At 40.5% G+C, this 15,920-nt stretch overlaps 1 protein-coding gene across 19 annotated transcripts in view; it reads left to right on the forward strand.

Moving 5' to 3' along the window:
- Pard3 (par-3 family cell polarity regulator) overlaps positions 1-15,920 on the forward strand; it is a 555,587-nt gene that overhangs the window by 291,386 nt on the left and 248,281 nt on the right. For 18 of the 19 annotated variants that reach the window (XM_031341867.1, XM_031341876.1, XM_031341877.1 and 15 more), the window contains 3 exons: positions 3,974-4,065; positions 6,416-6,499; positions 15,349-15,474. In XM_031341867.1, coding sequence (XP_031197727.1) covers positions 3,974-4,065; positions 6,416-6,499; positions 15,349-15,474 — 302 coding nt within the window. The remainder of the gene's footprint in view (positions 1-3,973; positions 4,066-6,415; positions 6,500-15,348; positions 15,475-15,920) is intronic. The other variant, XM_031341866.1, reaches the window with a different exon arrangement.

Here is a 15,920-nt window from a genome sequence, read left to right on the forward strand (position 1 = left end):
CTTCCATTAGGCCTGCATCTTCTACCATCACGGTACTATAGGCACACCTGCAAGCTCTGGAGGAGCTTGGGTCACAGCCGCCACAGTTCCTTTGTCTGCTATATACAGCATGTCATAACTGTATATATTCACGATGTAACCACAGTTGTTGGCATTTATTCTCTCTTTGAATATTTGTCTTACTAGTAATCCACAGTGTTTTCTTCTTCCACCTGATGGCGTGTGTGTGTGTGTGTGTGTGTGTGTGTGTGTGTGTGTGTGTTGGCTTTTGTCTCATCCCCAGAGGCAATTCACAATGAAAATCTGTGTGTTCAGCAAAGCACAATAAACATCAGGTGTTATGCAAGTTTCCCCACTGTGGATTTTCATGTGATTGAATGGGCACTTTGTTTATATTAAACTATTTTGCAAGGCATGCGGAGTATGAAAAGATGAACAGAGAATAGCAGGCAAACCTACTGTGATTTTATAAGATGTATTAGGGACCTGAGAGCTGGCTCAGTGGTTAGGAGAACTAGCTACTCATGCAGGGGACCAGGGTTCAGTTCCCAGCATCCACACAGATGCTCATAACCACCTGTAATCTTAATTCCAAGATATCTAATACCTTCCTCTGGCCTCCATGGACTCCTACACACATGGTAACACATATATTCACACAAGCACACACACATACACATAAAGTAAGTAAATTAAAATTTTAAACGTGTCATATTGATTATCTATTCATCCTAAAATATCTGTCAAGGTGTATTTCTTGCATCAAGTTCTTGTTTTTTTTTTTTTTTTTTTTTTTTTTTTTTTTTTTTAAGATTTATTTTTTATTGTTTTAGTTATTTCCCTGTGTAAGTATTTCTGTGTGGGAATGTGCATGAGTGCATGTCCCCAAAGTAGCCAGAGGATTCATATCTCCTGTTGCTGAAATCACAGATGGTTATCTAGCCATTAGATTGCATGCTGGGAGCCCAATGTGGGTCCTCTGAACAAGCAAGAAATGCACTTTACCATCTCTATAGCCCCTGGTACTTGGTTTTAATGACATATGTAAATTGCCATGTTTGACAGGTATAGTATTCAAGTACCACACTAAACTGGGGCACAGGTCATCATAGTTATGGATCATCTATTCCAGAGAGAAGCATGTCTCTCTTGTTCCCAATTTTCAGAAGACACAGGGACAAAGAAGATAGTTCCCTTCCCTTCTTCAGCACCATTCTCGGTGTTTTAACACCTCAACCTGAGATTTCAATCTCAGCATTCCTAACTAAAATAGAGGGGCGAGAAACTGCAGCTGAAAGTTCCTTACTAGTATCTAGCTTTACTTAATGTGATAGTCCTTACATTTTGATTGTATAATAGCTAGACTTCATTTTTTTTTTTATGGTTACAGTGGGATGCAATATTTAGATTTGCTGACAGTACTTGTGTGTACATGGCTTTTTTTTTTTTTTTTTTTTTTGGTTTTTTCGAGACAGGGTTTCTCTGTGTAGTCCTGGCTGTCCTGGAACTCACTCTGTAGACCAGGCTGGCCTCGAACTCAGAAATCCGCCTGCCTCTGCCTCCCAAGTGCTGGGATTAAAGGCGTGCACCACCACCGCCCAGCGTACATGGCTTTTAAAACATACAAGACAGCCGGGCGGTGGTGACACATGCCTTTAGTCCCAGCACTTGGGAGGCAGAGGCAGGCGGATTTCTGAGTTTGAGGCCAGCGTGGTCTACAGAGTGAGTTCCAGGACAGCCAGGGCTACACAGAGAAACCCTGTCTCGAAAAAAACAAACAAAAACAAGGCAAAACAATAAAACCATACAAGACAAAATATAGGATGTAGTAACTGATGCTGACCCATGTAAAAGATGCTAAGTTGTAGTTCCCTCAGCTACTGAGCACAGACTCAAGTGGGGAAGTATGGTGACCCTAGCTAAATTCTATACACAGACCTCCAGAGCCTCTTCCATGCTTGGGGGCCTAACTGTAGGGAAATACTGTTAATTGCCTCTTCCTGGTGTGACTCTTTAGTTGGGGTATTCTTTAGGTGGCTGTTTTCCTGGTGCCACATGGGTGTTTCAGTGGGGGATACATCTTGGTGACATCAGTGGGGTTTAAGCTATTAATAGATCTTAGAACAAAAGGTCTTTAACCTGTAAGATCATTTTTTTTCCCCTTACATCTGGCTTATAAACAATCCTGCCACCTCTCCACCTTCCAACTCCCAACAGAGAAGCATCATTTAGGGAGTTCGTGTTTACATTCAGAATGCTGTTCTTAGGCAGGTTCAAGATGCTGTTAACCTTTGAGATGTATTATGTGCTGGTGCTTAAGAGAGATAGATGGTTAGGAAGTACATATTAGAGCCTCTCAAAGCACAGGAGCATCAATCTTTAAGCACCCAGCTCCACAGCACAGGGTGTGCAGGATGCATGGGTGTGTCTGCCACTCCTGGGATGCATGCCACAGCAGAGCAGGAGATGACAGGAAGCCGTGATGAAATGATATGCTTTTCTTTTAGGTATACTCTGAGCTGTTTGTCCTGTTTTTCCTTTTGCTGACTAGCGGCATGTCTGGTGATGGCATGCATGTATAATTATTTATATATGCTATATGATTCACACACATATATGTATGTATGTATGTATGCATGCATGTACGTATGTATGTATATCACTAGTATGTAAGAAAAAGAGGAAATTTGCCAGGCATGGTCACATGTGCCTGTGATCACACCACAGGCAAGGGGATCAAGAATTTAGCTATGAAGAAGGTTTGAAGCCAGACTGGAGTATGAGACCCTATCTCAAATAAAACAAAATGTTCTTTGTCTTCATTGACCCCTTTCCTAATGCAGTTGGTTTAATGAATTCATAATAAAACAAACAAACAAACAAAAATAAAGAATAGAAGGAAAAAATAAAAATATATGTGTACCTAAATTATTTTTATAAGCATGGGAGTAGACCAATTAAGCTATACTTAATAGCTCCCTCAGACAACCCCAGAGATTGCTAGGGGTAGTTTTGCTTTGAGTAACAAGATTTTACAGAGTCTGCTGTTGTTGCCCGACAGTTCATTTGAGTTGAAATACACATGGCCCTCTGGACCATTGTATTTGGAAAGTGAGTCTTTTGTAAACTTGTTGATTTGGAACACTGATAACAATCAGGCATGCCCGTCACTATTCAAGTGGTCTCTAAGAGTCAAGGAAGGATTGATTAGTGAACTCCTTAATGGCAAAACATCAGGCAAGATGATACGTAATGGCGGGTTCTTGGGTTGGTTGTATTTCATTTATTTATGCAAGCACAGCATTTATCCCACTTCTGACTTTTGGAATACAAACCTACTCAACGTTATCTGTGATACAATAGTGCATTTTCAAAGGCGATGTGCTGGTACAGGAACTGTGAGCACAGATGTGTTAGTGTTCCCCTCACCTTAGGTCTTGCTGGGTACTGCTAACAGGCAAGAGTCTGTAGCCAAGACTTACATCCTGGGAGAGGCACAAGGTACTCAGCTGCATAGGGATGCTCTTAGAAGCTTTCCTGGAGCAGGGACTTTAGGCATGAAAATTTTCATCTTGACAAGCTGAGTTAGTAGGCCACACAGGGGAAGACTTTGCTCCCCATGTCTTCTGTAGTGGTCATGGTCTATTAGCACCCCAACTGTTTTGGTCTTTGAAGTGTTTTAGGCTGTAAATGTAAATGTATTCACTTACGAATATATCACAATGTTGCAGCAGTATAATTACTGCCTAAAACATATATTTAAAAAAATGACATATAAATAACAAGATAAATTTGCATTAATTACTCCTGGGACACACTGACTCTTGAGACTCTTCCTTGCTTGTTCAGGAAAGCACCTCTGTCTTACCACCTAAGGGTCCCGTTCTTGGACAAAAGACCTCTTAACAAAATCCTAATGCTTCTCGGGTTCCTTCATAACCCTGCATGCTTTTCTTTGTCACTCTGCCTCTAGGATGAGGAAGGCACAGAAGAAGACAGCAGCCGGGTGGAGCCGGTTGGACATGCTGATACTGGACTGGAGAATATGCCCAACTTTTCCCTTGAGTAAGTCCCTATAGCTTTGCCTCATCGTTCACTGTGTATGTGCAGCATTGTTACGGCAGCAGGTGCTCTAAAGCATATGGCGTGCAGAATGTTTGTGCTTAGGTAAAAGCCATGCTTGCACTGCTTCATGTTCACCAAGAACATCTTTCACATGTGATGTCCTGTAGGCAGTGAGGCGTGGAAGTTCATATGTGCTCACCCAGGGTTTCATGCCTTGGCAAACACTGCTAAATTAGAATCACCTAGTATTTGATTGAAGATGTCTGTCATGTTAACAGCTCTGTAAACATTGTAAATGTTTTTTGAATTGCTTTACCTGTCTGTATGTAAATCATTTATTCAAGTTTGTGAAGTGAGAAAATATTCACCTTATTCACACTGATAATTAAAATTAATAGTGAAATACTATCTTAATACTAAAAATTAGTTGGATAAAGTATGCCATGGTCACCTACACACAATCACATGCATGCACACAATTTAGCTTTAGAAGAAACAGGGTCTGTGAAGATTCTTGATGGGATGATGAGTGCCATAGGGTAGGAGTGCAGAACACGATTTTAGCCTTTTGCTACCTCACAGCTTGAGAGCTGGAACATTGGCATGTTTACAGTGGAGACTGCTCTTAGGACCTCCACCGGTAGACTGGAGCAGGGAGGACAGGCATACTGATCTTTTCTTTGACTTTTTGGTCTAAGTGTGAGGTGAAGACAACACTATTAATAAACTTCTTCCAGGGGAGGGGGTGCCAGGAACATTCACCATGAAGTTGAGCAGGCTTAGATACCATGGACTTATAGATACAATCACCAGCATTTCTGATATTTCTATTTAAGAGATATTTGGGGTACCACATTTTTTTAAAGAGAGGATATAGACTAAAATAAAACCATTAAAATTATGCTTTTCTTCATTGAGATGCAAATGTTCAAGCAGTATTAGCAGTTTAAAAACATGAATTTTATATAGTTGTGTGAAAATGACTTATCCATAATGTTACTTTAGTAAGCATTTTAGCTGTGTGGACAGTTATGCTCATTTGTTTAGAGAAAGGCCTCCCTTTATAGCCTAGGCTGGTCTCAAACATGCAGCAATCCTCCTGCCTCAGCTTCCTGGATTCTGAGATTATAGCCATAAACCACCATACCAGACTCTTGATTTAATTAGTATATGTAATTAAATCTATAAACATGTTTCTGCTTTGTTGGATATTGCTATTACTAGTTGTATTTACTCTTTATATAAGTGAGACATTCATTTATCAACTGCTTATATAAGAAATATATTTCAAAATTTGGCATTTGGTTTTATATAAAAACTATATGTGATCTCTGTCGAATCCAATGGTAGTAACTTAGGGTTTTCCAAATTGTTTATAGTAGATATTTAATTGACATTCTATTTCCAAAGATGAATCGATATACATGTAGCTCTCTGAAAATGTGTGTATGTGTTTAAAAAGATCTGCAAAGGGAACAAAATCTCTCATGTAGTTTAGAAATTTACCTTCTCTGTACTATCATTTTCATTAATCTCAAGGCAATGTTAACAGTAAACATCCACGGACGTGGCTTTAATAATGCCAGTTCCTAGCCACTACACCAAGTTCAGTTGCTCAGAAACATCTCCATGCCGGTTTGTAGAATGTGTTTCGTAGCTTTAAAGATCTGCTAAAGACGGGAGAAGCATTTGATATCAGTGGGTCCATTGGGGAGAGAGAATAAGCTTCATAAACCACCCTCACAGTACTCTGTGGCTAAGGAAATGGAGGCTGGAGCTTCATAGTGAGCCGAGAGTTCATTAGCGGTCTCCTCTAGACAGTCAGGAGCTAGTGGGACATAAGCAGGAGCAAGAGCTGTGTGACCTTACTGGGTTATCGGAAGGATGAAGTGACATGCATTGGAGCACGTTGTAAATTGCTACGTGCCATGTGTGCACAATGCCTGCATTTAGCTAACTTTAGAGTTAGAGTTCTCAAGTTAGATATTGGGGTGGAGAATGTTCCATAATGTCAAGATGCTTCATCTCCAAAGCATGGAGTCATATTGCTCAGAACAGAATGGTCCAAGAGGACCTTTTGTGCTTCTTTTAACGCTGCTGTCTCTGACGGTTGCTCCCTCCATGCCATCAGACTAGCATTCAGGTAGGTGGACTTTGGCGCTGCCTCCATCACCACGCTTGCGTTCTCGAGTGTGTATGTGCGCGCCTGTCGCCTGTCTGTCTGGGATTTTGTTTTGTTCTCTCTCTCTCTCTCTTTTTTTGTTGCGTGTCTGTTTTTGTTTTGTTGTGTTTCTGTTTGGGTATGTTGACAGTCCATGTTCATGCTCCCTCATTCATCATTGTCTCACAGTGATATGGTAAAGCTCGTACAAGTCCCCAACGATGGAGGGCCCCTGGGAATCCATGTAGTGCCTTTCAGTGCTCGAGGCGGCAGGTAACGTATCTTGCAGGTTTTTTAATTGATCGTAATGTCCACTATTTTCTGTGTTGACTTCTCACATGCATAATGGAAAGGTTTCACCAGGGTCAGCTGCTTGCTTTCTTTATAAATATGTCTACAGAATACATGCAGCCTGATCAAGGAAGTTTCTAAGTACAGGAAAGATCCATAGGTTTAGATTATATTAACTAACTCACGGTTGAGCACATCCTGGTACTTATGGACTCTGTTGCAAGCTGACCACCATGCCTCGATTTGCAAACCCCAGAGAGCTACAGTAATTATCTGAAAAAAAAAATCATACAATAAAAATTACCTCAATATCTTAGGTGAGAATTTGTTTGAAATTTGTATTTGTTAGCTCATTTCTGCAATTATGTAAGACACTGATGAATTTTTTAAAAATTCCTTAGAAAGCTGGGCAAGCTGACTTTAATCTCCAAATGTTCACTATACCAAATGTGGTGCTGTTATTTTCAGCCTAAGTACTACAAAGAATTCTGTAAAGTCTACAAATGTTACATGAGTTGTCTTGATTTTTCTCTGCTGCCCCCACCATGAAGTAAACATTATTCTGAGGGCTTTAATATATTCAAATTTTTATTTATATTTATATTTTAATTTATATTTTTATATATAATTGATTATATATAATGACAAATTATTATAATTTATTGTTTAGTTGTTATAAATTATACTTATATATTATAGATTGTTATAGATGTTATATAGATTTATATATGAATTATTATAAATAAAAGTATATAATTATTATGCTTAGTTTTGTGTATTAACGCTTGGTGGGTGGGTGCCTTGGCCAGGTTGGGTTCTTCCTGTTCATGTGTGACACATCCCTCTTTTTGTTCAGTTTGTGATGACCTGGTGGAACATGTTTATGCCTTGTTTTTGAACCCCTTAATCAACATTTATTGTTTTAACTCTATTCTTTTAAAAAGTATTTCAGCTTTTTCTTTCCTCCTTGGTAGGAAAAAATTGGCAAGTAGCCTTATACCAGTATCAGAGAACTAAGGACTAGGAGCCTACCCAGTGACTAGGAAGCCAGGGCAATGATAAGAAATAGGCAAGAAGAGCCATAACTGGTGAACAAAATGCAGACCAGTGGCTGAGAACCTGGAGCACACACTAGGAAACCACCCTTGGCAGGGGAGACGTGTGACTAAGAACTTAGAGCCGCAGCTGAGAACGTACATCAGTTATGAAAGCCAAGGATGACCATTTTGAATTGAGGCTAGAGACTGAAGATCTGAATGCAGAATAAGTACCCTCCCAGAGCAGTGACAGAACATGTTGCTAACATTGTTGTCCGGTGTGTTCTAGAAGGCAGAACATGAATTAGCATATAGCCAGACAAATGCTGTCTTTGAGCAATTGCAGTAATTCCTATTAATCATAACAACTGCAAGTCCAGATTTATGTTTTCCTTTGGTAAAAAATATAGATTGTGGATTGACTTGAAACTGAAAGTTGAGTTTATTAACATTCTTTTGAAGTACCCTGAATGCAGTTTCTTGTAGCTCACTATAAAGTTCACCTTGGATTTTGGGGTGAGATTTTTTTTCCCTTTTTTCTCTTTTATTTTTACTGTAAACTCTGGACTCTGGAAAAACATTAAAATATCTTCAAAGAACTTTCAGCTAAATAATTTTTTTCAAAGGTACCTTGGCTTTATTTTCTTTTAAGGATATTATTTAGAATTGTCTCGAAAAAGACTTGAGAAAATTAAAAAAAAAAAACCATTGGATCATAGCTTCCCAGGGCTGAGGTGTCTGAAACTTCTTGTGAGCTGTAATTCATCACAAATAAGATTATTGCGTATGTGCAACATTGAACCAGTATTTGTATTGTGAACGTGTTACTTTCTGTCTTGCATTACACATTTCCCACCTCACTGTGAAAAGACATTAGGATAAAATAAACAGATGACAAGCCTAAAGCAAAGGGAGAAAACAGAAATAAACCTGACAGTAGGATGAATTCAGAAAAATTTTGCAAAGCCCACCATAGCTGGTGGTTGCCATGGTGTTGAGTTTGGATGCACAGAACCCAATCAAGTAAACAAACACATTCTTCTGCAGAACTAGCAACTCTAGAGCTGAGTCATTTTTAATTCCTTCCAGTTTGACTCTTAATGAGGAAGATTGTGTGCAGCTTCCCTACATAAAGAACAAAAGCCTTGGATCTAGGAAAAGCAGACAATTCATAAATCCCTGCTGGTTATCGCCAGTTTTCCTGTGGGAACTGCATAAAGTGCTTGTTTTTTTGCTCTACTTGTGTGCAGGCTCTATCGTCTTCTTCATGAACTTGGTGCTTCTAGCTCTTTGGGATTGGATGGACACTGGGAGGGATGGATGTGGTAGCTTCAGGGGTCCCATCTCCAGGAGGGTAGGATTCCAGAAATGCTTGAAACTTCTCCTTTCTGTTCTGTCAGAAATCCTGAGTGGCTCTCACCTTGCGATGAGGATAGTGAGTGCCAGGGAACAAAGATCAGTAGAAGGCCACATTTCTCCATCAGAAACCCTGTAAGGCATTTATCACCCTCTGATGAGGATAGCCAGCCTCTAAGACAAGATGAACGGACGCCATTTTTCTCCAGGTTTCTGCTATAGTTAGATGGTGGGTAATCTGGGAGCTGGTAGAGAAGAAGTGTCTGAATTTGGAAACTGAGTCTGACTGGTGGTGGAGTGGTGGTGGTGGAAATGTGACAGCAGCTCTGGGTTCTCAGGCAGATTGAGCAATCAAGCAGAAAGGAATATGTGAAGTCACAGGCTAGTAGGTACATAGCAGTACATCTCTGAGATGCACATTGACATCTCTGAGAACAGTTAGCATGAAAGTTTTACTCAGCCTTATGGCCTCTCAAGTTCAGGGACTTAACTAATTGAATAACTCTCCCAGAATGTTTATTTTTATAGAAATGATAAATACATGTAATCTTTGCTCTCCTGTTTAGAATTTCAGTCTAACTCAAGATGAGAATTACGCACAGAGAAGGGACATTCCTAGACTGCTTCAGATATCATATGTAGTGAAGGAAAGCAGTAAATTAAACATGTGAAGTTGGTTTGGAGAGAGCTTTACAGCTGCTTAGCAGTGACAGCTTAATTTCTGACTTGCCAGACCTTCTCTTTAAAAGGCTAATTTCTGTAGTAAGTTGAATGTGTGGCTTCACTAGCTACATTAATGTAGCACACATTAAGGATGGCTTATCCCCCAACTCTTCCTTGGATGACTGACTCTAGACTAGACAGAGAAATGATATGAAAGTCCACAGGGTCAACTTCTCCAGGATGCTGTGTCTCCTAAGTGTCTTTGTGGAAATTTCACAAAAGTGGTGAGCTTGTGTCACTCCGTACTAGGTTTCATTATTTTGAAACACTTTCTCTTTACATCTATTATCTCCATTCCCTCTCACAGGACAAACAACCTTATTTAAGTCACAAATGCAAATACTCTCAGACATTCATAACAAATCACTATGACTTCATTTGACAGAATTTGGGTATTTTATAGATTCATTAAATTCTAAGAGCTATTCAGGGCTATTAGTTCAAAATTTTTGGTAAAATAAAATTGCAGGCCAATGGTGATGGCAGAATCAGGGAGAATCTTAAGCTCAAGGTCAACCTGGGCTTTGAGATGAGAACCTGTCACACAAAATTAAAACTAAAATAGTAACAAAGGCGTTATTTGACAGATTTCCCGAGACTTTCCAACAATATAGAAATATGATTATAGTATAACCTTAGGTCAATACAAAACAAGATACAAAATCATTTACCAAACTAGAGGCCAGACCTATGAAATTGTCATATTTTGTATGTCTGTTGATGGCCTTGAGAAACATGAATATTAAAAGGCACCATTCACATTCAGAAGACTTGAGATGACTGAAATGTTGGCTGCTGAACCAGGCCCCTGAAAGCATTATATGCTTGACCCATTCCTTGAAGGAAACAAGGAGTCTGTCCTAGAGACATTCTTCTGGAAAGGTAGTAATTCCTGGAGGGTGTTTCAAAGGAAGATGCTCATACAAGTGTAAATAACTGGTTGGGAGAGGAGAGTTGGTCATTTGAATCATGGTGTGTGTTAAGATGCTGCTGCAAAGCCTTACATGGGCTCCACAGTCTATATTTGTAGTACGTGCTCTGAATCTTTCCCAGTGAGCACAAGTGTGTCTAACACACTCACATAGTATCCATAGCACAGCACAGCCTGCTTCCAGACATCTTTCTTCATTTAGTACTTCATTAGTACTAAACATTTTTTTCATACTACCTTTTTTCTTTTTTTTGGAGGGGGGTTGGTTTGAGACAGGGTTTCTTTGTATAGCCTTGGCTGTCCTGGAGCTCACTCTGTAGACCAGGCTGGCCTTAAACTCACAAGAGATCCACCTGTGTCTGCCTACTGAGTGTTGGGACTAAAGGCGTGTGCCATCACTGACTAAATTTTCTTATGCTACTTATAATCAGATGTTGGTTAACTTTATTTAAGTAGGTTTTTGGCTTTGTTTATTATAATTTTATTTTATTTTGAGATATAAGGCCTTGAAGTGGTTTTTAAACACATAACCTATGGGTTGCACTCCTAGAGTTAGAGGCATCACAGATCAAATATATACCACAAAAGTAGCTGTTTGCACTGTGATACGAAAGCATTTGTTAATAAAGCATAACCAGGAGCCAGGAAGATGGTTCAGCAAGGAAAGTTGCCTACTTCCAACCTGACACCTAAGTTCCATTGCTGAGGTGCACATGTAGGAAAGACAGACCTGACTCCATAGGTTTGCCCTTTGACCTCCACATCTGCACTTTCGCATATACATATATGTAAACCCACACAGAAATAAAGAGTCATAGCAATTCCTTTTTGAGATAATTTCCTGGAGAAATGGCTCAGTGCTTAAGAGCACTTGCTCCTCTTGCAGAGACCAGCATTCTGGTCTCAGCACCTATGACAGCTTGCCCAGAACTCCAGTTCCAGGGAGTCTGACATCCTCATGCTGACAGAGTATGCCAAGGGCCTACAGTTGACCATTTGTTTTACATGAATTGCCTCTGTTGCTGATTCCAGTTTCATTTATAATTAAAACTTCTTTTTGGAAATGTCTTTTCACATGATATTGTATTACACAAAAAACGTTTTTATATTAATATGTTTAACAAGATCTCCTCTCTGTGAGGATTGTTACTTTAACTAAAATGCCTATAAAGTTTCAACTTTCCTCCTGTAGCTGTGGCCATGGCTGCGATTCTGAGTCATGTATAACTGTTAATTCCCACGTGTAACCCTTGGGTAGCTGACAAGGTCTTTTTGCCAGGACCCCATTCATACCCTGCCCTTACTGTCATGTTTGTATTACATCAGGATTTATTAAGATAAACCATGATCATTCCCATAGAGCTGGATGTTCTGGGAGTGGAGATTATCAAAGCAGAACTAAAACTACCTCAGCCAATTTAAATGTCAATAAAACATTTGTTACTTATTTTCAGTTTTATCATTGGTTATAATTTATACTTAGAATTAAAATGTTAACATGTGCAACTGAGTTTGTTTGAATTAAGTGTATAATTAGGCTAATGAACCTTGTAAAAATGTAGTGGTGAATCCTTAATATAATCTGAGCAGTTAAATTTCTAATTATGCAGCCAAAATCACACCCAGAGATGCGGCATCCGGCAGCTCGCTCTCAGTGGTGCTCCCTCCTCCTGCTCCTAAGAGAGACTCTTCAGCAACTGTGTGAGAAGGGTTTAAAGAAAGACAAATATTTAATTGAGATTTGTACCCAGTGGAGATAGTATTTTCTTACTGCCTACCCACCTTTCCTCTCTCTCTTCCTTCCTTCTTCCGTTCCCTTACCCCCTCTTCTCTTCCCTCCTCCTCTCCTTCTATTCTTCCCTTCCTTTTTCTAAGAAGGAAAAAAAAGCATTTTAGTAAACAGTAGAAGAAGAGTAGGTTTGAGAAATATTTTAGTCTAACAAGAAAAGAAAATTGCATTCTTTGGGAAGCCTGTGCCTGATTTAAGCTCTGCCTGAAATTCACATGGTGGGTAGAGCAGGCATGTTTCCATATGACTCTGCACTGAAGTCATTTCTTCAAAAACCTCTCTAGCCTCATTCAAAAAGCAGTGGGTCTCTTCTCAACCACATAGCTCAGTGCAGCCAGCATGGTGGCTCTGATTCTTGAACTACCCCTAAGAGCTGGACCACCTTTTCTCCCATAGCTCCTGATGGGTCATTGTTGCCCCTTAGGAACGCTGGCATTGCTCCCAGGAAGGAAAGCATGCCCTGTACCCTGACAGCCCATAAGCCCTGAAACCCTTTTCGTTCCCATAATGCTCCAATAAAGCAACTTAGATGTCTGTCTGTCTGTTCATCCATCCATCCATCCATCCATCCATCCATCCATCCATCCATCTGTCTTTAAGTTGCTTCAGAACAAACTCTGGCTGTTGAGTTTAGTTTATAAGATATAGACCTAGCCAGGTGGTGGATGACACACACCTTTAATGCCAGTGCTCAGGAAGCAGAGGCAGATGGATCTCTGTGAGTCTGAGGCCAGCCTGGGCTAAACAGTAAAACTCTGTCATTAAAAAAAAAAAAATCAAACAAAAAATCAGAGAGGGGGGAGGGGAGGGAGGAGAGACAGAGACAGATAGAGAGATAGACAGACAGACACAGACCAACTGACTGACCAACCTAGGATATGCTTCTTTTCTTACTGAACCCTGAGACAGCTGGGTTCAGTAGCTTGAAAATGGGTCTTGTCAGTCACCCAACTACTTCTGGGTCCTTGAGAGTACCTGACCCTTCAGCTTCCTGTGGATTGGTCAGAACGCCTTTCTGTTCTCCCTTGTCTGTAAGTGTCTTCTCAGAAGGTGTTTTTTTTTTTTTTTTTTTTTTTTTTTTTTTTTTTTTGATCTTTCACCGCATTCCTTTTGTGTTCATTTTCATTCCGTGAAGCCAAAGAGAGGTATTTGCAGATTATAGCACTTGACCTTTCCAGCCGTTCATTCTCGGGAGATAATGATCCCAGATTGTGGAGATGCCAATTGCATCATCTTAGTCCGTGCAGTTTCTGATTCCCTGGCACCACGTGTCACTGTGTCACCCAGGGTATAGCCCCCTGCCCCATTATCTGGCATTACTGTTACCTGGAGTGGCTGCTGAAAGTCAGAATGCTATACTTCCTGTCCCACCTTTCATTTCTGCAAGTCATTTCTTTATGATTGCACCCCCAGCCCCCTTCAGCAGGGTTTCTCTATGTAACAGGTCCTGGAACTCGATTTATAGATCAGGCTGGTTTAGAACTCTCAAATTCTGGGATTAGAGGCATGTGCCACCTTGCTCAGTGATTTGCAATATTTTATCATTCATTAGCATTGCTAATGCATTTGGCCACACAGGTGACAATTTAGAAAGACAATCTTAACTGACATTTCATGATTAACTCAGTGGTAGAGTGCTTGCCAAGGACTGAAAACAATACCACAGAAAAAACAGAAGTAAAACAGGTAATTTTGCACAGATTTCAGATCATTATCTTGGAATGACCAACTAGAAAAGCTCGGAGCCCTCTTTTACAAAGAGGGTGGGGTCTGGGATGGTCCTTCAAGCTCTGCTTATAGAATTCAGCTGCTTCTCTACTACAAAGTTTCAAAGTCTTCCCTATTCCTTCTACCATCAACATGATCAGGTTCTTCATGGCCACCACCCACTCTCTTGAGTTACTTTTCCATTGCTCTGATAAATAGGACCAGAAGTGACTCATGGTCAGAAGTTTATTTTGACTTTGTTATTTTAAGAGTTTATTACAGGACCAAGAATCCATCATGGTGAGAGGCATAGCTAAAGGCAGCTGCAGCAAGAGGCTGAGAGATCACATTTTCAGCTGCAAACACAAGGCAGAGTGATGAACCGGAAGTGGGGCAAAGCTATAAACCCTTACAGCCTGTCCCCCAATGATCTTCCTCCAATGAGGTTGCACCTTGTATAGGCTCCATAACACTCCACAAACGCACCAACAACTGGGACTACACTTTCAGCTACCTGAGCCAGTAGGGGCATTTTTATTCAAACCACTACAAGAATATTAATAATTTTGTCTATTTAGTTTGTCTTCTTCTCCATGAAGTTCATTTCATGTTCTCTCTTAAAAGGGTGCGTACCGATGCAGATGAGAGAAATGCTAAGTGGTATTCCTTGAATCGCTTTTCCAGCTTTTTTTTTTCTTCCTTCGATTAGGAGTGTGGCAGCAGATCACTTAGTTAAGGAAGAGATTCACCAAATTTTGAAATTCCAATTATCAGACCTATTGTTGAATGGTGAAGGGAAAGTCTCTCTCTCTCTCTGACTCTCTAAAGACTTTGCTGTTATCCTTCAAACCCTGAGCTTCGAGGGTTTGTGGTGGGCTCCACCTGACCCACAATGCTGTGAAACAAAGGGGTTGCTTGCAGCAGCATGCCATCTGAACTGAAACAGCATCCCACCAAAGCCATTCATTAGACCATCCCTGTTCCGACTGTGATGTCCACTGATACCCTAAGCAGGCTCCGTTGTCAGCCGCAGCGGGAACCAGAGTTAGTAAGCACTTAGTCTCCAAAGGCTGATACTGACAAGTCAGAAAAATATTTCTGGTAATCACTGAAAGGGTCAATTTGTACACATCATTGAGACTGTTGTGGTTTCTCCCAGTGTTATTGAACACATATGGGTAGCACTCTAGTCCATCCACTTTGAGGGACTCTGTGACCGTGTACACCAGAGCGGAAGCACATGTGGGAAATGTTACCTCTGTAACTGTTCACGTTCTTGATGTTCCAGAACACTGGGGTTGTTAGTGAAGCGGTTGGAGAAAGGTGGTAAAGCTGAGCAAGAAAATCTTTTCCATGAGAATGACTGCATTGTGAGGATTAACGATGGAGATCTTCGAAACAGAAGATTTGAGCAGTAAGTGTACTGGTCCTCTCCCCTGGTGGTGATGGGTTTCTTTCAGCGGAGCTACTCTGACACATTACTGAGTCCTGTACCAAAGGAGCTGGTTTAATGCAGTTTTCTATCCAGAATCTAATCAATCTTCATGTAACCACACCCACTGATCTATATCTAGAGCACCCTGCAACCAGGTGAGCTGCCTCCGAGTTGTGACGGGCCTGAGTTTAATGTTACACTGCTTTCTGGGAGTCCAGCCTTGTCTTTGCTGTGTAAATAAGGAGAAAGGCTTCTGTGAGTCACAATACTGTATCTTTCCTGGGTGTTCTTTATCCCAGTTGAAGCTCTTATTAAATTAAAAATAACAACAACTAAGCCTTTTAGAGTTGGTATGGTGGGCATAGCACTCTTATTTGGCTGAGAGACCTGGGCCAGCATCAGTGGGAACTGCCTTACAATGGGTC

This window comes from Mastomys coucha, unplaced genomic scaffold (genome assembly GCF_008632895.1).
Source record: "Mastomys coucha isolate ucsf_1 unplaced genomic scaffold, UCSF_Mcou_1 pScaffold22, whole genome shotgun sequence".
NCBI classification, from domain to species: domain Eukaryota; kingdom Metazoa; phylum Chordata; class Mammalia; order Rodentia; family Muridae; genus Mastomys; species Mastomys coucha.